This window comes from Bidens hawaiensis, unplaced genomic scaffold, assembly GCF_021521415.1.
Source record: "Bidens hawaiensis isolate Kalapana, Puna unplaced genomic scaffold, B.hawaiensis_p1.1 tig00022310_1, whole genome shotgun sequence".
In the NCBI taxonomy this organism is placed as follows: domain Eukaryota; kingdom Viridiplantae; phylum Streptophyta; class Magnoliopsida; order Asterales; family Asteraceae; genus Bidens; species Bidens hawaiensis.
In genome coordinates this window covers 27,585-50,565 of record NW_027493466.1, presented here as the reverse complement: position 1 = coordinate 50,565, position 22,981 = coordinate 27,585, and the positions used below count along the sequence as shown (strand labels likewise).

The 22,981-nt window shown below is 35.9% G+C and overlaps 1 protein-coding gene and 2 pseudogenes across 1 annotated transcript; 2 read left to right on the top strand and 1 right to left on the bottom strand.

The window, feature by feature from the left end:
- Positions 1-9,352: 9,352 nt before the first annotated feature.
- Positions 9,353-10,248, top strand: LOC143565254 (receptor-like protein 46; annotated as a pseudogene).
- Positions 10,249-10,971: 723 nt separating this feature from the next.
- Positions 10,972-12,216, top strand: LOC143565253 (uncharacterized). Its single transcript, XM_077052276.1, has one exon. It carries the CDS (start codon positions 10,972-10,974, stop codon positions 12,214-12,216), a length of 1,245 nt encoding a protein of 414 aa, XP_076908391.1.
- Positions 12,217-19,063: 6,847 nt separating this feature from the next.
- LOC143565251 (uncharacterized) lies at positions 19,064-22,198 on the bottom strand (annotated as a pseudogene).
- Between the last annotated feature and the right edge of the window lie 783 nt (positions 22,199-22,981).

The following is a 22,981-nucleotide window of genomic DNA, read 5'->3' as shown; positions in this document are numbered from 1 at the left end:
TGCAATTCCACATCGTCTATTTGAATCTGAGCACTTACAAAGTCTTGAGTTGTCACAAAATAATTTCTCTGGAGAGTTGCCAAAAAATATAGACAAAGCCAAAAAAAGTTACGGAATAACAAATGTTAAAAATATTGAATTGAATATAGCTAACTCTTATAATTTTAACAGTTCTCTTGCTTCAACTCCTAATTTCCTGAAAAAAAAATCAGAATAGAACACAGCAATCAAAATCAGTTGAATGGCCTCTCAAATATTATTAAGTGCTACCTTCTCTCGCATATAATTTAGCAATCGGTACAAAATGGGCTAATTAGCATATGATTTACAAGACACTTGGTTTATAGCAATTTGTGGAGAACTTGGAATAGAGGGTCTTTGAGAATTGAAGAACCCCGTATTTGCGAGTTTCATATTTTGGATTGGGTCCTGACCCGCACTTTTTTTTCTGGATCGGGTCAGATCTGTAAGCATCACTTTTTTAACCCAGGCCCGGTATCAAATCGTGAATCTGTATCAAATGGTGTGTGTGTGTATATATATTGACTACTCATGATGAACAATGTGTATTATCAAGATATTATTATGAAAAAATATCTTTTTCATTGAAGAATTCAGTTACATGCTCTGATTGTACACACACAAATTCAACAAGATAAACACAAATACGATAATGAGATGTCGATGATATCGGCTTCGCTAATATCTGTTTATGCGGGTGACTTATCACATGGAGCTCACATAAGCAGAAAACTATGGCCTTATCATCATGTGAGGCAGAGTTTATGCAAACTGTACGTATTTGGTTGATAATCGGTCTAATGAGGAACCTGGTGTTCCATGGAAGGATCAAAGGAATTCACACGAGGTTCCATTTCATCCTTGAGTGTATTGAAAGAGGTCAAGAGGATGTAGAAGATGTGAAGAACAAAAAAGCTAACATATCTTGGCAAAGGCTCTTCCAACTGAGAGAAATACTAGGAGTGGAAGATCTTGGAAGTTTGGATCAGAATCAAAGAGGAGAATGTCGGGTTAATTCATGTATGTTCATCACTAATCAACCCATGCATGATTTTATGACAAATAAAAGTAAGAGTTAACAAGTTATTAGATAAAAATGGTGACTAATCTGCAATATGACCAAACAAGATGGGCCGTCTATGTAATTAGCTAAAAAAGAGACATTTATAACTATTAGTCTCAACAATTAAAACATGGACAATTAAAACAAAAATAATTGATTATGAAACATAAATACAAAGAATCAAATTGCCACTTGACTTGGAACAGTTTGTCAACAATAGAAAAGACCAAACTTGTAGTTTACTCTAATTTCCGTAGAAAAAAATAGATGATTACAAGAATACGATTTCCATTCCTACACAAGCGTTATCAATTACTTCAATTCGCGATCTCTTGACGCGTCGTTCAAGCAAAGTAACCCTTGTGCTTTAGAAGGGAAATAAAAAAGAAAGAAAAGAAGAAATAAAAAAATTTGAAGACATTTTTAAAATCATTAGTCTCAGCTCACCTATTAAAACTACTACAAACAATTGGTTTTAGTCACATACACCGATTAAAACCACAAACAATTGATTTTGCCCCTACTTATAGTTTACTCTTATTTACATATAAGACTTAGATAATACAATATTATAGTTTACTCTTATAATACAATATTATTATCAGACTCGATTTCATGTGGCATGTAGCAGAACACTAATTGTTGCGAAAAGGGTAAGAAGAGATTTATCTAATGACCACCTTCAGCAGCTCTCATACGGGCTAACAGTTTCTCAAACCTTTTAATCAAATCTCCAACACTTTCGTCCTGTCGATGATTGAACATATTAAACTCTTCTTTCAATGTGGCCCTTCTACTATTTCTAATCACAGCATTTCATTCAATTTTCTCAACTAAAGCATCCCATAAGCCTTTAGCAGTGGTGTGCTCTCTGAGTGTTTGAGTGACTTTTGTAAGGGTGAGAAAAACTCTTTCATCTTCAGCTAACATAGTTTTATCAGTTTCATCATATGCATCAATAGGCTTCGGTTAGAGTCCTGTTATTGTAGCAACCATTGGAACATGGGGTCCTACCTCAAAACATATCACCAGTGGGGAATCAGTAAACTTGATGAAGTTCTTAAATCTCCACTTAAAGTCAGTGAAGTTCCTTTCCAGGGTCATGAACTTCGAAGGCTTAGTTGTTGTTCCCGCCTCATTTTCAAGTAGCAAGTAACTCTTCAAAAGCTCGGAGTCAGTAGACATGATGCAAACTAGTTCTTAACAGTATAAGGTCTTCAAAAGTGAAAATTTTACAAGGATAGAATATTCGGATCACACGAGATGCTAATAGAAAATGATTTTCAAACAAATCACATGGGCATGCGATGCGATTGATTTCAAAATGAAACGGATAGCATAAGCATGCGATGCGATTGGGATGAGATGCGATGCGATTGAAATTCAAAATGCGATGCGATTCAAAATCCTGAGCGATGCTGTAAGGCCCCCAACCTGGGTGCCCTACTTTCTCGTTAGTTGGACTTACTCATTCACATAATTCGTAAATCAGAGTTAATTAAAACATTTCACGGAATTAAAAGTCAACCATTCATACACAGCATAAACATCTTGTCTTAAAATAACTTAACATAAGTCTTTAAACATGAAGTATAAATAACGCGTGTCTCTTCTTTTCATCAATGCCAGTCTTCCTTTATTCGCCACGTGTCTCCCTCAAGCTACCCGTCTCATCCTACTCACATGCGTGCATACTAAAAGTCAACTACGCTGAGTGAGTTCTAGTTAATTAACATACAATGCATTCACTTACTAATCGCCCAAAGATACGTATTAATACTTACCTGTTCCTATATTAATCAAACATGCATTCATACATTTATACTACTTACTAACTACATACCTCGGATACTATAAAGATTCGGTCCTCACTTACCTCGGATATTATAAGGGTCCAGACCCTACTTACCTCGGATACTATAAAGATTCGGTCCTCACTTACCTTGGATATTATAAGGGTCCAGACCCTACATACCTCGGAATTAATAAGGATCCGGTGTCCTACATACCTTGGATAACTTCAGAATCCAGTCCCTACTTACCTTGGATTTTATAAGGGTCCAGTGCCCTACATACCTCGGTTATTATTAAGGCCCGGTGCCCTCTAATATACCCTACAACTCTACCTTCGTTAACTTTTCTTTCTACTTCCTTCAATCATGACTAATTTATTAACTACTTGCATACGAGTCAATCAATCAATAACATTCACATTCATACGCAAACATATATCTAATACACACTTACCATTTTTAAGTTAAGTGTATAAATCTAAACACATCGTAGTATGCACACAGCCCCGAAAACATAACACATAAAGGGGCTAGAACTCACCTGGATCCTGTTACTTCACCGTTAATAGTAATTCCCTTCCTGAGCTATGCGGGGCTAACTGTTTAATAATGTACACGTATTAATCCTCTTTAATCACTTGTCATTCATTTTTAAAGTTAGCGGGGTTAGCTTTTAAGTTAACCGAACCGACATGTAACCCCTTTTAACCGTTCATATTCCTTTATTATATTTGTCCTTATCTTATTAATGAACCTTATTTATTAGTTCGTGTTCTCAACGACATTTATTGTTATTGTATTTAGATTTATTATTATATTAGTTCGACACTATTTGTTTTTATTACTATTATATAATTATTTATATCTGTAAGTCATCCTTCGTTTACAACCTCCTTTTACTTTCTTCACTTACAACGAACCTTTTCGTTTAAGTTTTACCAAACGAGTCCCATAAACCATTGGTTTGGCATAAGGCGGGTTACGGTTTCTAAACGAGTCGGGTCTCGGGTTACCAACGCGTTTTGGGCTTAATGGTAGTGGACGAGAGGAGAGCTCTACAGTTAAGCGTGCTCGGGTGGGAGTAGTAGCATGATGGGTGACCTCCTGGGAAGTCTCCACCCGCGCAACCAAAAACAAATTCGTGAGCTCTTCGTGAGCAAAGTGGACAATATTGGTGGTGCGAGGGGCCAGATATTACAAGTGGTATCAGAGCCACTCTTGTGCCGTTCGGGATGGTGGGGCAAACCTCATCAGAAACGGTGAGTCCCCGGGGGTGTCGCGAGGTACACCTTAGGCGAATCCCACATCTTGGATGGGATGGTGGGGCAAACCTCATCGAGGACGATGAGTCCAAAAGGGGGGGGGGGGTTTGTAACACCCTAGGCAAATCCCACACCGGCCGTGGACAATAGAGATCCTTGGTTCATAAGTAAATGCCCCGCCTCTTAAATCACCAACACGTTTTGGGCTTAATGGTAGTGGACGAGAGGAGAGATCCACAGTTAAGCGTGCTCAGGTGGGAGTAGTAGCAAGATGGGTGCCCTCCTGGGAAGTTTCCACCTAGGCAACCAAAAACAAATCCGTGAGCTCTTCGTGGGCAAAGCGGACAATATTGGTGTTGCGAGGGGCCGGACGTTACAGATGCGATTTGATTTCCAAGCGATGCGAATTGATTTTCTATGCGATGCAATTACAATTTCTGGTGCGATGCAAATCAAAGTGTCTGGTGCGATGCGATTCAGAAAGCTATGTGATGCGATTACTTGATGAAGCGATGCGATTACTTTTGTGATGCGATGCGATTTGTTGGAAACTGTTTGTACTTTCAACAACTTTTGTCAGTTTTCAACAACAAGTACAACCACTACCACCTTTGTTCATGCGATGAGAGTTTTTCAACTTAGAATGTTCAACCCGTAAGCATATACACCACAACACACACTTTGAATCTTTAGATTTCACCAAGAACACCCGTAACACGTTTTTCGTTTCTTTGAACTTGTAGACTTTGAAGATTTTCTAAAGGAATCCGTGAACACACAAACTTTGCAAACACACTTCTTCACACACTCAAACAAGATCAAAACCCAAGGCTGTGATCCAAGAACCTCAACTAATAGAGCCGAAAGCTCTGATACCAATTGTAGGTCCGACCCGTGAAGGTGGATCTAACAACAATTCTCGGATCAATCTACTTGGTGTTTAGCAGAAATCACACCAAGCCACCTAGATCTCGGATCTTGTTTGGATGTTAGTTATTTCGGCTTTTGAGAGCTTAAGAGTTAGATGCATAAGATAATAGTTTTGTCAAAAGCTTAAGCATGTTCTCTCATGCACATGCTTCCTATTTATAGAGAAGCTTGTCATGAGACAATTCTATTATAACATAGCCCAATGGGCTTTATGTACAAGTGGCCTTGGGCCCAATACATAATACAAAAGACAAGCCCACTAAACATACAATACAAAAGACTAATCATTATACAAAACGAGGCCCAACATGTTCGATCAAGTTAGACTGGAAAAAGTTTTGGTGTTTGATTGGTCAAGCATATCTAAGAGGTTGATTTTTGGTTGGAAATCAGGGAGTGGAGTCTGTTGGGTTTCAAGCTGGCAATTAGATTTAAATAATGATCCAAGGGACTGTATCAAGAGCCAAAGATGATCAATGCTAATGAACTAGAAAAATCAATTTATAGTTACGGTTATGAAATTAAGAGGGTGATTGCTGGTAATTCCGGACCGTATTCACAAGTCGATAAATATGGAAGGACCCAAGTTGACAAGTTGGTCAGTTTGTTTATTTTTCCAATTGTAATTTGATTAATATGATAATGTCTTGGTCACCAAGTTAAGAATAGTCTATATAAACCGAGTTATGGTTAGACGTTATACAACGTTTGAGATTCAACTGAGTTAGGGTTCATCAAGACAAAAACGTTTTATGTGTAATAGGTTTTTTTGAGTTATATTTTCTTAATAATATATTGAGAGTTATTCAACATTAGTTTTACGTGTGTTTATGATTTGGTGAGTTATATTAGAAGACAGGAAGTTCACAGGATTTGACATCGGAATTAAATAAAAAAAATTCAAATAATTGTCATCTTTAACCTTTCTTTAGTGGTGTGGATGGTTGGTTTTGGATCAACAAGTGTCTTTTATTAACATTGTGTGTTTTATATTAAAAAATGTTGATGTGTTTCTATTATTGATGTTTATACCAAAAATGAAATATAACACAACGATCACCATAAAACAATCAATAAAAAATAAAATATAACACAGTGACCGGCATGAATGAATCAACAAAAATGTTGATATTTGGAATGTATGCATAAATTAAACACAATGAATTTGCAATAAAAAGAAATGTATTTTTGAAATTTTATATTTTATCAATCCTAAAAAAATCGATTCCTTGTAACTATTTTGAATGTTGGTCATCATTCTTATTTCATGTGCAGCATTATAGTGTTTATGATAATATTAAAAGTGGTTTGTTAACTTCTTGTAGTGTTTTTGTTCATATATGAAAAACAAAATCTGATATAAACTTGTAACTATATATATCGATTAAAAAAACACACCGTCTTTATATAGTGTGTTTGTGCTATCAATTATTAATTATTGATTGATATTTTCCTAATTTAATTTAACAAAGTAGACAATAATGCCCTTGTAGTGTTATAAAACAAGTGAAAAATAAAACATACCAAATAAAAACACAACAATGAATCACAACCATTGGATCATCATGATCAGATCAAACGCTCCAGATCTCTTCATACACATTCTAAACACACTAATTTACTTTTTAGTATAATTTTACCTATCCACACGATACAAACACTACAATTTTCATGTCCAACTTAACAGTAATTTGAACCAATAAAATTTTAAAAAATTGAGAGGAATTTCTATGAGAAGAACATGAAAAATATATTTTTACAAAACAATTACATAAAATGAACACAGTGGAAAAAAAAAACAGAATACAGTCGAACTTAAATTGGCTCATGCTATAGCCGCACAATACAAACACAGTTTTTATGTCCAACATAGTGGTTATCGAAACTCAAAAGCTTCTAAAAAATTTGAAGGGAAATTCTGAAAACTAATAAGAATATGAAAAATAATTCTTGCAAAATAATTTCACAAAAATCAACACAGCGGAAAAAAAATAGGATACAATCTAATTTAAAATAAGCGATATCCGCACAATACAACCTGCATAATTTTCGTGTCAAACATGGTGGTTATCCGAACCAATAAAGTTTTAAAAATTGAGGGGTAATTATGAGAATTGAGAAGAATATAAAAAATACACTCCTCCAAAATATTTGGTCAATATTCTTCTGCCATTTTTTTTATAAAACCTACCAACGTAGAATTGTCTTGGTATTTCGTATGAGGTGACCCAATGGCAAAAGGGCATGGTCAGCTAGCCCAACCCAGCCGTACAGAGCCCTTAAGTGTCACCAACTTATCTCTAGTTTCAGGGAAAACCTACCCGAAGACCCATTGGTGATAAAACCCAGACGCCCTATGAGATCGAACCGGAGATTACAAAAATTCCGGTCTTCCTTCATTAAGTCACTCATGCCCTCCTCAAAATATTGTAAGTGAGAATCGAACCTGGGTCCTTCCGCCACATACTCGTTCATGCTCTCTTAATATCTTTTTTTTTCTCACTTGGAAAACATATTCCACAGTAAAAGAATGTTCAATAAATGGTTGCATGAATTACGGGATTTCCATATTCCGTATTTGCATTATATCGTGATATTGCCCCCCCACCCCCCCACCATTAATTAACTAACAAGTTACCTGTCCGAATTTGATTGGTTCCTATCATTTTGGACAAAACTTCCCTTCTATTTTATCCTACCTCTACTCTTCTTTTCATGGACTACTTACGGTACTTACAATTACGGGCGGCAATTATTGAGGGAAACACACAACAAAATAATAATAATAATAATAATAATAATAATAATAATAATAATAATAGTAATAATAAATGTTTTGGGTCAACTAAGTGACTAACACGAACTGATTAAAAATAGGTCGGGTTCAAGTTGACCCATGCTTAAGGAGGAAAACATATGTGTACGGATTTAACAATGGTTTTCACTCTAGTGAGCTTAGAAAGTAGTGGTTTCATAGCCGGTCAATCTGCTTTAAAGCTGTTTCAGGTAAGGTGACTAAGCATAAGAAGGCATGTCTTAACAATCAACATGTATTTATTCCTTTTGCTTTTGACACTTTTTGTTTCCTCACGCCTGAAGCTGTGGAGTTACTTACCCGAGTTTAACAGGTCATGCATAGTAATATTATGACTCCCAGATAAGCGAATGTGGTTTTTAAAATATTGGGTTTTGCAATTCAAAAGGGGATAGCGGCGCAGCTTGTTGCCGGCTTGCCTTCTGCTTCGATGTAATCACTAACTTGCTTAAAATTTAAGTATTTAAAAAAATTATAGTTGTATTTTTGTTTGTGTTTTTTCATTTTCCATTTTTCTGAACATACTCCAATGAATGTAAATTATATCAGTTTTGTTTTTATTAGTTTTATTTTTGATAAATAGGTGATTGATTCGAATTTATGAGTGTGCCGGTTAGGTTGAAATCTTTGACATGAAATATGAATAACAATGTGGTTTTGGTTAGGGTTGTACATTTCAACCCATCAACCAACCAACCCTTCACAATTAATTAGCACCCCTACTTACAACCACATTTATTTCATTCAACTAATTATTTTAAATTCCCTTTTGTATATATTTCAAAATTAAGCGACGTCTTCTTATTTTTCTGATACGTACGCAATTATCTTCCCATTTGGCAACTTGATGACAGCCTTCTCCTATTCTATAATCGGCATCTCCTTTTACATAATCTTACTTCTCAATTAACACCATGTGAAGAGATTTATGCTGCTTTATTTTTAGCATTGGTATTTTTTAAATTTTACTTGTTTACGGATTAGGTTGCATTATTTTTGTTCGTTAATCTTACAAGCTAGGATGATTATGTTGCTTTATTTTTAGCATTATATGTTTTTTTAATAAATTTACTGTTATACTCGTTCTGAAATTTGAATAACCGATTAACCCAAGCCGATAAAACCACAACTTGAATAACCACAAATTGATGTTTGTTGAGACTTGAGTCTGCCCTGACAATATGTTACAAGATGTTGTGAAAACAGTTTAAGAGTTCCGATTTGAGTTGATACATATCAACAACTGGTATCTAATATTAGCTAGAACGACAATTAGTGCGTTTCAGTGTAAAAAAAACACGAGTGCTTAGCTATTAGCCTTTTTTTTGTATTTTATCTTTTTAACAACTTCGTTGATTTAGTAACTAGTTGGATACTTGATCCAGATAGTTACTGGTTATTCACATATTTCTATTGATAATTCTGAGATATAGTTTAAAAACAATATCTCCGTAGTAAACGAAATTAAATTGAGGATGAAAAGAGAGATTTTAATTATGTGGTAATCATGAAGGTGAGTATTTTCCACTAGACTAGACTTGACTTGATTTCTTAATTCTGAACTAAAGCCACGTCTGTGCGTCTCATTTCCTATATAATCACAGCTGCTGGTGCATTATGAATCACAGACAGAACCAACATGGTCACTATCGTAAGCACACCACTGCGAATATTATCATTCATCTTTATACTCACTTGTATTCCAATCCCATCATTCTCTTGTCCGCCCCATCAAAAACAAGCACTTCTTCACTTCAAATCCACCCTCACCACCACCATCAATTCTACTTCTTTTCAGCCCATACAACTAAAATCATGGAATCCGACTTCCGATTGTTGCTCCTGGGATCGTGTTAATTGCACCGGAACCAAAAGTGTCACCGAGCTTCACCTCCATGGTTTAGTCGTTCCTCGTGCTAATATAAACCTGGCTCCGGTATTTTCGGATATCTTGGCTCCACTTTTTCATATTAAGTCACTGATGCTACTTGATATCTCTGACAATTACTTGAATGGAGAGATCCCTGGGGATGGGTTTGTGAACCTCACCAAACTGGTTCATTTTGATATCTCATACAACTATTTCAACGGCTACAACCCCCGCCAACTTTCATTGTTGACGAATTTAGGCTTCTTGGACATGATCCACAATTGGCTCACAGGGAAACTAGGACCTGAACTCGGGTCTTTTCGAAAATTGACTACGCTGCAGTTAGTGAGAATGGTTTCCAGGGTGAGATTCCTTCTCAACTTTTCAGTCTCGAATCTCTAAAAGTTCTTAATCTGAGTTTTAATTATCTTGAGGGGAAGCTAGGGCCCGAATTCGGGTGTTTATGAAATTTGACGGTGCTATGGTTACGTGGCAATCGTTTTCATGGCCTGATTCCTCGTCAGTTTTATGAACTCGAATCTCTTCAAAATATTGATCTGAGTTTTAATAATCTTGAGGGGGAACTAAGACCCGAACTAGGGTCTTTTCGGAATTTGACTGTCCTAGGGTTAAGGAGTAACCGTTTCTATGGTCCCATTCCTTCTCAGCTTTTCAAACTCCGTTCTCTTCAAATTCTTGACCTAAATGGTAACAAATTCGAGGGGAAACAAAGGCCCAAACTAGGGTCTCTTCAAAATTTGTCACGACTATATTTAAGTAACAATAGTTTCCATGGCCCAATTCCCCCTCAACTTTTTGAACTCAGATCACTTCAAGTTCTTGATCTAAGTGAAAATGATCTCCATGGAGTTTTAAGCCCTGAAGTTGGTAAGCTAAGAAATCTTGAACTACTTGCGCTGAAAGCTGATTTTCTTTTCGGGAAAATCCCAGAAGAGATTGGAAACTTAACAAAGTTAGTGGCATCCTCCTTGCAACGAAATCTTTTCTCTGGCGGAATTCCATCTTCAATTGTAAACCTCAAGAATCTAGAGTTGCTAGATTTGGCTGAAAATTTTTTATCAATGCAAATTCCGAACTCCATAAGAAGACTCTCAAGCCTGATTGCAATTGACCTGAGCAAGAACTAGTTTGTTGGACAGATACCATCATTCATTCAAAACTTGAGCAACTTACAAGTCCTTCAACTCAACGACAACATGTTGATCGGATATATTCCAACTTGGTTATTCGAAATCAGAACTCTAAAATCATTGTTCATTGGTGGAAAAAGAAGCAACTTGATTTGGAATAAAAAAGCTAAGATTGTTCCAACATGTAATCTACAAGAGATCTCCATGCCTTATTGTAGAATTTCAGGTCAAATTCCTGAATGGGTTTCACCACATAAATATTTGCATTATCTTGATTTGAGTGGGAACAAATTGGAGGGAAGATTTCCAGACTGGTTCAGTGAGAGGAAAATTGAAGTAATTTTCCTTTCTGATAACAACCTCAGTGGATCCGCTCCGCCAAGCCTATTTAACAATGCCATTTTACTCTTTCTTGATATGTCCCGGAATAATTTTTCTGGGGAGTTACTAGGAAATATATGCAATGCCAAAAAGATGATAGTTCTTATTTTGTCAAAAAATAATTTTTCTGGGATTTTTCCGATATCTATCTCAATGGATAATAGTCTACTAGTACTAGACTTGTCCTACAATCATTTCTCTGGTAAGATCCCGACAAACTTCCCTAAAGGAATCTTATATCTCATTTTAAGCGGTAATAGGTTTTCAGGCCTTCTCCCTTGGAATTTGACTAAGTTGGTCAACCTCATAATGCTTGATATTCATGGAAGCAGTATTACGGGAAATTTACAAGATACCCTTCCTCAAATCCCAAGTCTTGAAATTCTAGTCCTAAGAAACAATTCCCTTCAGGGATATATTCCTAGTAATATCTCCAACCTTAGGTCTCTTCAAATTCTTGACCTCTCCTATAACAACCTAACAGGGAGCATTCCAAGTGAGATAGCAGATGTTCAAAGAATGATTGACATGAAAAACATATCCATTCCCACTTCCCATCCCCTTATGGTTACCAATTTCAATGATGACTATGCGAACTTGATTATGAAATGGAAGAAATATTTTCACGTCCTAGAACTCCGTAACCTTGACATCTACACCATGCTGGATTTGTCACACAACAAAATATATGGTGAAATCCCGCCACGTTTGGGCAATCTCAAAGCCATAAAACTGCTGGATATTTCACAAAACATGATTTCTGGGCACATTCCAATGTCTTTTGGCGATCTAGAGAACATAGAAACCTTGGAATTGTCACACAATAAAATCTCCGGTTCAATTCCCGAATCGCTAGTGAAGCTTCACCAACTCGCAGTTCTAGATGTGAGCAACAACAGGTTAACAGGTAAGATTCCAGTCGGTGGATAAATGTCCACTATGGATGAGTTGAATTATTTTGAAAACAACAGTGGGTTATGTGGTATACAGATTAAGGTACCGTGTCCTGAAGATATCCTACGGCCCAAAGGAAGAGATAAAGGAAGAGATGAGGAAGATGAGAAACAATCATGGTTTTTATGGGAAGGGACTTGCGTTGGTTATCCAGTTGGGTTCTTATCGATTTTGGTCATGGGTCACTTTCTTGATTTTCTGCGGCTCTTCAAAGTTTGGTGAAATTAATTGAGAATAATTCAAATTCTGGATTATGCGAGAGGCATGCGTTCTTGAACGGCTTTGGAAAGCTTCTGCATGCAGGTAGTTCTACTTTTTAGTCTTGTTATTTTGAATAAATTTTATCATCTGGTTTGTTAGATGATGTTTGTGTCGTATGATTTGCTCGTTTGTTATTTCTTCGATTTAAGCGTCTGTACTTGTTTGCTTAATATGCAGTTTTCATAATAAACAAAAATTTGTAATTGCGTTTTTATCTAAACTGTGTAATTGCGTTCCTGTACCATCAATAATTACTCCAAGTTTCGATAAACTATAAATAGAAAGTTGTGATCTGTTCGGAAAATGTAAACTTTATAGTATACTAGTTTGAGACCCGTGTATTACACGGGGAATTAATGAAAATTACAATATTTAAACGTTAAACAAAATACAATCAATAACACAATTATCATATATTGTTAATACAATTACAACTTTCATTAAAATTACAGGAATTACAAAGCAAAACATTACGCAATGAGTTTACAAATAAGAAAAAATTTTCTTGTACACTACATTTGTGGTTGTATTGGTCAGATTACCTTGTTTATCAAGAATCAGAATCTTGAGCCCAAACCTGCTTGTAACTCTTGACAAGGCGACGTATAATAATAATAATAATAACAACGAATATGATTACCTCAACACAAGTAGGCTAGAAGTAGATGAAAAAAATAATATCCCATCACCATTAAAACCATTGTATGTGTATGCTTCCGGATATTATTGGATGTTCCTGTAAACGGTGGTCCCTGGAAGTCGTCCCAACACAGTTGCAATAATACAAATTTATAATCATTAATCATTCAGAAACATATTTTCTTATAAATAAGTATGTAAATGATAGCCTTACCAATATGCGGGTTTGCTGATTCATGGATCACAAAAGCCAGAGAAAACCAACCTGCATATCAAAATACCAGGCATTCAATTGGATTTGGTAACTTTTAGAATATGTGTGTGTTCGCGTATTGGTTGGGTGTAGCTTACCCCAACAAGGACACCGATTTCAATACCGAGGAGCAAAGTGGTTGCACAAGTGACTGGCCAAAGAAAGAATATTTCTTGTCTACTTTCCATAGAAATATAGCTTCATCATAATCCACCGTTACAAACACATAATTAAAAATTAGGATTATTTGAGTAAACAAATTGGAATACATATTCAAATAAATAAGAAGACCAGAAGGCAAAACAGAAATCCGATTATAATAAGAATACTGACCAATCAAATAGCAGCAAGAGCACACTACAGAGATTAAGAAAATACTTAATAATAATAATAATAATAATAATAATAATAATAATAATAATAATAATTTGACAATGATACCATAGTTAAGAAGTATTCCTTAGGTATAACTTCAAATAATGGTGTCATAAATTGTAGAGCACAAGCCATTATAACGCCCACGATTATTTGTTAACTATTAATCGAAAAATAAACTTATGGGCCATCTCCAAGATTACAAAATATATTCTCTCAACTTCTGGCCCACGTTTTCTAGACTGATCAACCACAATTTCATACTCCCGGAGCCTAGTATTGGCAAAATAATAATCACATTTAAGCTGAATTTATAATTCTCACCTATCTTTAATATAACTTGTATTGGCAAAATATATAGGTGAATCAATTTTATAATGCCATTGTATATGTATGCTTCCGGATATTGTTGGATGTTCCTGTAAACGGTGGTCCCCAGAAGTCGTCCCAACATAGCTTCAATAATACAAATTTATAATCATTAATCATTCAGAAACATATTTTCTTAGAAATAAATATGTAAATGATAGCCTTACCAATATGCGGGTTTGCTGATTCATGGATCACAAAAGCCAGTGAAAAACCAACTTGCATATCAAAACACCAGACAGTCAATTAGATTAAGTACTAATACTACACACAGCATAAGCCGAAATAAGTTTTGTTTTATATTAGTATTTTGGAAAAAAAGGGACCAAGGTTGACACAGAATAACTGTTTTATAAATGTATCATGTTTAGCTTGTGAACAAACAGTTTCAATCTGCCAACATGTTTACATAATCATGCTGCACGGGTATATATGTCTGAAATCTAAATTAAAGTTCAACTTTTCGGCACAAGTATGTGGACCTTCAAAAGGTTATTTGCTTTGGCCCAACTGACTTCTTACTCCCATCATAAGCTCCATAACACCTTGGCTACGAACACAGTGGAGTTGCTACAACAATTAGATTCAAGTCAAAACTAAAAATCCAGACATATACTTATATGGAGTTATGAACACAGTAGATTTGATGCCCAATAAATAGCATCAGTTAAAAAAATGCAAGCAGAAAAAAAACTCGAATAATAATAATAATAACAACAACAATGATTACGATTACCTCAACAGGAATAGGCTCGAAGTAGATGAAGAAATACTATACCATCAACATTCCAATCGTGACTCCAATTCCAAATCCAAACGTGCCGATGGTGGCGATGACAGAAGCGATGGTGGTGGCGATTTAATGCCCAATAAATAGCATCAGTTAAAAAAAATGCAAGCAGAAAAAAAAACTCGAATAATAAGAATAATAATAATAACAACAACAACAAGAAGAACAACAACGATTACGATTACCTCAACAGGAGTAGGCTCGAAGTAGATGAAGAAATAATATCCCATCAACATTCCAATCGAGACTCCAATTCCAAATCCAAACGTGCCGGCGGTGGCGATGACAGAGGCGGCGACGGTGGCGATGAAGGTAGGAGACGCTGTATCGTAGGTGGCGAATTGGAAACCACATGTATCAATTGCGATGGCAATGGAAGACATGAATGGCGGTTCCGAGAATTAGGGTTGTAGTCTTTGGTGTTGAATGAAAAGAATGAACGGCTGTTGAAAGAGTTAGGGTTTGCATCTTTGGTGTTGAATGAAAATAATGAAAGAATAACAAAAATGGATCCAGATAGTATTATTGGGCCGGGTTAACCCGAAAGAGATACCATTTCATGAAAATGGGTTAAAAATTGTGAGAGTTAAGGAGAGATTGACAAGTGACATATAGTAGTACTCATTTATTAGAATAGTAAGATGTTGATTTAAAGAAAACTGCATTTTATTTCTTAAATTATAATAAAAAAAGGATGATTTCGAATCGTTAATTCATCGTGATCAAACCAAGTTTTCATAACCTATAAATAAAAAGTTGGTCACTTTTCCTTTTTGTTTTCCAGATATATCATGTGTATAATCCAATAATCATGTTTAATTAATAGCAATTGACACAAGGTCGAAGACTCGCGCAAAAATAAACCAATTACAACTAAATAGATAGTGGTAAATGGGTGTCGAACACGAAGAGTTTGTGGAATATATGTTACCAAGTAGTTTTATAGATCAACTAAATTTAAACTAAATGAAGAAAATAAAATCTAAAATTTTGGTTGTTTTGTTTGATTAACGAAAATTAACTAAGTCACTTAACATGATTTTTCAATCAAAGATGAGAGGATATGCTCTCCCTCAGTTTCAAGTTTCAATGAATGTTGATGTAAACGTTTAATCTGAGACGAACTGTAAAAACATAATTCATGAATATGCGAATGATTTTGATAATTGAGGACTAAGTACTTGGATTAACAATTACAAGGTTATCACTCAAAAATCTATTAGATTATCCAACCCTGAATTCCACCCGATTAATCCCAATTGCCTATAACACCAAGAACTGACGGTTTAGAACCCGAATTAAACAAACTAACAACTTATCAATCAATACATAGACATCATAATTATGAAATCAATAATACTAAATTACCATCTCAATAATTGCATAAACATTCAATCAACAAACAATATGAAACCTTACAATCCGAAGGAAAATACAAAGGAAATTAGCCAAGCATGATTCGGGTCATCATTCCTTCGATTACAATGTGCATATCAATTAAAAACAAGTCTCAAATGTTTAAACAGCTCAAAATTGAGTTATAGCTCCTCCAAATCGCCTCCCCAAGTGTCTCTAATAAAAAAACCATGAAAAAGATACCCAAAAGTCATCCCAAAACGGACTTAAATGGCAGTTACAATTTCTGCGTCAGGGTCCACCGTAGCTTACGGTAGCTTTGAAAGTCGCTACGCCAGCTTACGCTAGGCTGCTACGTTGTAACACTACCGTAGCTTACCCAAGTTCTTGTTCTTCTTTGACTTATTGACTACCATTACCAACTCTCGATTTCTTTGCTCCTCTCCATTATAGTTCATTTGAATCGCCATTTTAAGCACCTGTTCCTGCAAACACGCACCATATACGGTAGTAACCTTAATCCTTGAAATAACACGTAAACGCTCATGTTTTGTTTAGAATTACTACAATTAAGGGTGGCTCTACAATCCACCCGTTAGCAATCATGCATAGTGTTTATTAACTATGATAAAGAAATTTTAATTTGTTCGATACATGAAGGTTTTGTTTGTTTTCACTTAAAAGATATGCAATGGGCTTATGTCTGCAAGCCCACAGACATAAGCTTCTGAAGACGGTTTTTTTTTTTTTTTATCTGAAAACTGTTTTTATGGTCTTAAAAAATAAGCTAATATCCAACTTCTTCACACTTCTTCACATCATACCACCACCCACCGTGCGCCACGCCACCACCACTGTCTACCGCCACCCATTGTCCGCCACCACCACCCACCACCACAGTCCACCACCACCCACCGTCGGCCACCACCACAACCACTACCGTCCACTAGTACCACCACCACCCATCTTCAGCCACCACCACTAACCACCACCCAACGTCCGCCATCACCACCAGTTGTCTGCCACCACCACCACCACCACTGTCCACCACCACCCACCATCGGCCACCACCACTACCATCCACCACTAGGCCTGTAAATGAACTGAACGGTCAGTGAACTATTTGTGAACCATTCAGCGAGAAGTTCGTTTACTTAATAAACGAACGAACATGAATGCGTGTCTCGTTCGCTCATTTATGTTCATGAACGTTCATTTATGTTCGTTTATAAATTTTAGTTTCTTTCTAAAGCACTAGGGTTTGCTTAGCCTCCATGACACGGCACATGAGATGAGACCTTAAGTAATTGATAACAACACTTGTGTTGCTTTACTAGATTGAAAGTAATATCAATGTAGTTATCTGAACTCGTCTACAAAACAAGGGTAGATTAAAAGTTTGATTTTATTTTATTTATGTGCAATTTGTATTAGTCTATATATTTTTATCTCCATATTTATGGATCATAATAATTTGTTTGGTTTGTGATCCAGATCAGTTGTTAGATTGATTATTTTAAAAATATCTTTTCAGTTACTTTTATCTTATTTTCATATACCAAATGCTTTGGGTACATACGGACCTTGTCAATCAAAATCAATGATAACACAATACATGGCATCCTATATATGTAACAAAGTGTTAAAAGAACTAAACGCACTTCATGTATGCCGAGTGTGAGTACAAGGAGAGCTAGAGATGATGTGACAAATTTAGTAACGGATGAGGCACATTCAGTAAAAAAAAAACCATGGGGTGCGAGCACGTTAGGTTGCCAATACAAGTCCGTTGTGTGAATTTTTTACAATAGATAATTGGGTAATTTTGTAAAGTCATAGTAACCACCAAGTGTTTATACTTCATTTTGTAAAGAATGCCTAAGTTTTAAAGGTGTACAAAGCGGTAAATCCCAAAACCGGTTTGACCGGTTGAGACAGCAGCAAATTGGTGCGGGCAAAAAACCGATTTTGTTTTTCCAAATCGGGTCGGGTCTAAAGCCAGTTTGAGTCTCCAAAGTCTGGGTCGGTCTGGAAATCTGTTTGGGTTTGGTATTGAGGCGGTCGAGGAACCGGTTTTTTTCTTCTCATCTCTAGTCTAATTGGTCATCTCTAGGATAAATAGGGAGAATTGAAGATGTAGAGAGGCCCAACGTTGAAATGCCTAAGCAAATGTCTGGTTTTTTTCTTGTCATCTCTTGTCACTTCAATAATTATAATTCAAGAGTGTCTTGAACTTGTTTAATTAATCTTCTAAAATAACAATCTACAAATGTTAGCTATTAATTATCGGACCAGAACAAAAGAGTGTGATTATTCTTTCATATGAGGGATAATGAAGGTAATGTAGCATATATGTTAGAGCATTCTCATCTCGTTTCCTATCCTTATATTCATATATATTATATAATTACAGTAAAAAACACTATATTTCTCTCTCCTGTTCAATTGAATAATATGTTTTTATATTTTTTTCATTACAGTTTTCTCTCTCCACCCTATAATTTACAAAAAAATCACTACATTTTTCTCAAATTTACAAAAAATAACAACATTTTCTCTCCATCCTATAATTTACACTTACAACCCACCCTATAATTTACAAGCCCTTCTCACATAATTTTAGATGATGGGTTGAGAATGCTCTTACATCCCTTTATTTATTAGAACTTCATAAATGTTTATAATTAATAAACTCGAGATAATATCTAAGGGAAAGATTCTTGTTTTCTCAAACGTGATAATCACATTTGATATCAATGACCAACACACTAATAAGTGGTTTAGATTTTCTGAAAGGGTTACAAAATTTTATTTATGGCTTATATTATAATAACAAAGATATAAACATCTTAGATTGTAGGATTACTTCCTTGATGTTTCTAGATCTCACTGTATAAAGAACAAAAGTTTCACCAAATTTTGAAGAGACGTAGAAAATTTAGAAAGTGGCCTATGATCAAGATTGACGAGAAGAACCCAACCGGGAAACCAACCCAAGTCCCTTCCCATAAAAACCATGATTGTTTCTCCTTTGCATCATCTTTTTCTTTCAACGGATGGATATCCTCAGGACACGTGACCCTGATTTGCACACCACATAATCCGGTGTTGTTTTCAAAGCCAGTCATGGTATCCATTTGCCCACCAACAGGTATCTTGCCTGTCATCATGTTGTTGCTCACATCTAGAGTTGTAAGTTCACGGAGCTTCACTAATGATTGAGGAATCATACCTGAGATTTCATTATGAGACAAATCCAAGCTTTCTATGTTCTCTAGATCACCAAAAGACACTGGAATATGCCCAGAAATCATGTTGTGTGAAATGTTGAGCACTTTTAGGGCTTTGAGATTGCCCATCAATGGAGGGATTTCACCGGATATTCTGTTACCTGACAAGTCTAACAAAGAGTAGATATTGAGGTTGTCAAGCGCTACTCCACGAAAATATTTCTTCCAGTTTAAAATTAAGTCACTGGGCAGAGGTCTTGTTCTAGGGCGAGATTGATAAATGGAATGCGGAACATTGTCAAAGGACGTTGGCAAGTTTTGAGGTTTGATCATTCCTGGAAGCTTTGTCATCTCTCGTGGAATACTTCCGGTTAAGTTGTTCCATGAGAGATCAAGAATCCGAAGAGACTTAAGGTTGAAGAAATTACCTGGGATAAATCCTTCAAAAAAATTGTTTCTTAGGATAAGAGCTTCTAGAGTTGGAATTTGAGGGAGAGTATCCTGTATATTTCCTGTTATATTGTTTTCATGGACATCAAGAAGTATGAGGTTGACCAATTTAGTCAAACTCCAAGGAAGATTGCCAGAAAACTTATTCCCGCCTAAATAAAGAACTTTGATTCCTTTAGGAAAATCCATCGGGATCTTGCCAGAAAATTTATTGTAAGATAAATCTAGGGAGATCAAACTGGAATTTTCTCCCCAAACAGAAAAACTGAGACCAGAAAATATGTTTTTGGACAAGTCTAGGATAACCAAAGTGTCACTCCTGGAGATGGACACTGGAATTTGTCCTGAAAAATTATTTTCAGACAAAGACACAAACCCAATTTTTTTGGCTTTGCCTATATTTTCTGGCAACTCTCCAGAGAAATTATTTTGTGACAACTCGAGACTTTGTAAGCGCTCAGATTCAAATAGACGATGTGGAATTTCACCGCTGAGTTTGTTTTCTGATAGATATAATACATCCAGCTTGCTCTCAGCGAGCCAATCTGGGAATTTTCCCTCCAATTTGTTCCCACTCAAATCAAGATAATACAAATCTTTTTGTGATGAAATCCATTCAGGAACTTGACCAGAAATTCCGCAATAAGCCATAGAAAGCTCATATAGATTGCATTCTGGAACAATCTTAGCTGTGTTATTCCAAATCAAGTTGTCTCCTTTTGTACTGATGTGCAGTACCCTTAGAGTTGTGATTTTAAATAGCCCTGTTGGGATCTGTCCACTGAACATGTTGTCATCAAGCCGAAGGACTTCTAACTTGCTCAAATTTTGAATCGATGACGGTATTGGACCTATAAACTTGTTCTGGCTTAGGTCAAGAGCAATCAAGTTGGGAAGTTTTACAATGGAGCTTGGAATTTGCGTGGAGAAGGAATTTTTAGACAAATCCAGTGCCTCTAGTTTCTTGAGGTTTACAATTGATGATGGATGTCGCCAGAGAAATGATTGTATTGTAAGGTGAATGCCCTTATTGGTTAAGTTTCCAATCTCTTCTGGGATATTTCCAGAAAGAAGATCAGCCATCAAAAAAAGTGATTCAAGATTTTGAAGCTTACCAACTTCTGGGCTCAAAATCCCATCGAGATCATTGTTAGTTAGATCAATATCTTGAAGAAACTTGAGATCGAAAAGTTGAGGAGGAATCGGACCATGGAAGTGATTATTATATAACCATAGGGTCGTCAAATTCTTAAGAGACCCTAGTTTGGGTCCTAGTTTCCCTTCAAGATTGTTAGTGCTTAGATCAAGACTTTGAAGAGATTTGAGTTTGAAAAGTTGAGGAGGAATCAGACCATGGAAATGATTGCTACTTAAACGTAGGGATGTCAAATTCCCTAAAGACCCTAGTTCACGTCTTAGTTCCCCCTCAAGATTATTATCACTGAGATCAAGACGTTGAAGAGATATTAGTTCATAAAATTGGCGAGGTATCATACCACGGAAACTATTGTCATTTAACCAAAGTGTAGTCAAATTTTGGAAAGACCCGAATTCAGGCCCTAGTTCCCCCCGAAAAAGTTATAACTTAGAATAAGAACTTGTAGGGATTTGAGATCGAAAAGTTGAGAAGGAATCTGACCCTCGAAATAATTCATACTTAAACTCAGTATAGTCAATCTTTGGAAAGACCCAAGTTCAGGTCCTAGTTGCCCCCCAAGCGTATTGTTGCTCAAATCCAAGTAGCGTAAATTCGTCAACAAAGAAAGTTGAAGTGGGATGGAGCCGCTGAAATAGTTGTCTTGCATGTCAAGGTATACCAGTTCTGTGAGATTCACAAACCCATCTTCAGGGATCTCACCTTGCAATGAATTGACGAGATATCAAGTGCATTCAGTGACTTGATATGAAAAAGCGGAGCCAAGATATCAGAAAACACCGGAGTTGGATTGATATCAGGAAACGGAATGACTAAGCCATGGAGGTGAAGCTCGGTGACAGTTTTGGTTCTGGTGCATATAACACGCTCCCAAGAACAACAATCGGAAGTCGAGTTCCATGAATTTAGTTGTACCGGCAGGAAAGAAGCAGAATTGGTGATGGTGGTGAGGTTGGATTTGAAGTGAAGAAGTGCTTGTTTTTGATGGAAAGGACAAGAGAGTGACGGAATTGGAATCGAATTGAGTATGAACAAGATTGATAATATTAGCAGTGGTGTGCTTACAGTGGTGACCATGTTGATTTTTGGGTGGATCTATGTCTGCTTCATTTGTATCAGCAGCAAAGAAGATGATGATGATGATGATGATGATGATGATGATGATGATGATGATGATGATTATATAAAAAATGTGAAGTGGGGGTCAATTGTTTTTGTCATTAATTCGTTTGTTCCAGAAGTAGTGGAAAATCTATGTTCACAACGCGACCAAAAAATCTCTGGTTTCATCCTCAAAAATAAAAAAATAAGGCATTATTATTTTGTGTTTCCCCCCTAACACACGCGGGTTTACTTTGACTTATTAGACATGTCGCGTGAGATGGAGCCCAGAAGTAATGATTACATCAATTGCTGGATAAAAGCTACAAGTTTGAATTTTTCTTTTTATTCATCGGTAAGTTGTTTTAGTCTTTTCACTTATTTTATTCACTTATGAAACATAATATATTTGTAGCTTATGAGAGTGAACTAATAAAAATATCATGTGAGATTGAATCAAAATTAAAATCAAAATCATTATTTTTAGTATCATGCAGTATTTATCTTAAAAAGTAACGTACAATATCTGACATCATATATATGATTTTTTTTGTCATGACTGTAGTGAAACAAAATTCGTTTATAACAATATTTGTGTATAGTTCTGAATTTTCTTTCTAAAGCATCCGAATTTAATTGACTTCAAACTTCAAAGACACGTCGCATGAGATCGAGACCTGAGGTAATCGACAACTAACCATTGTGCTTTTTAGCTTGATTGGAATTAATGTCATTGCAAGTATGTGTGGAGGACTGGAGTC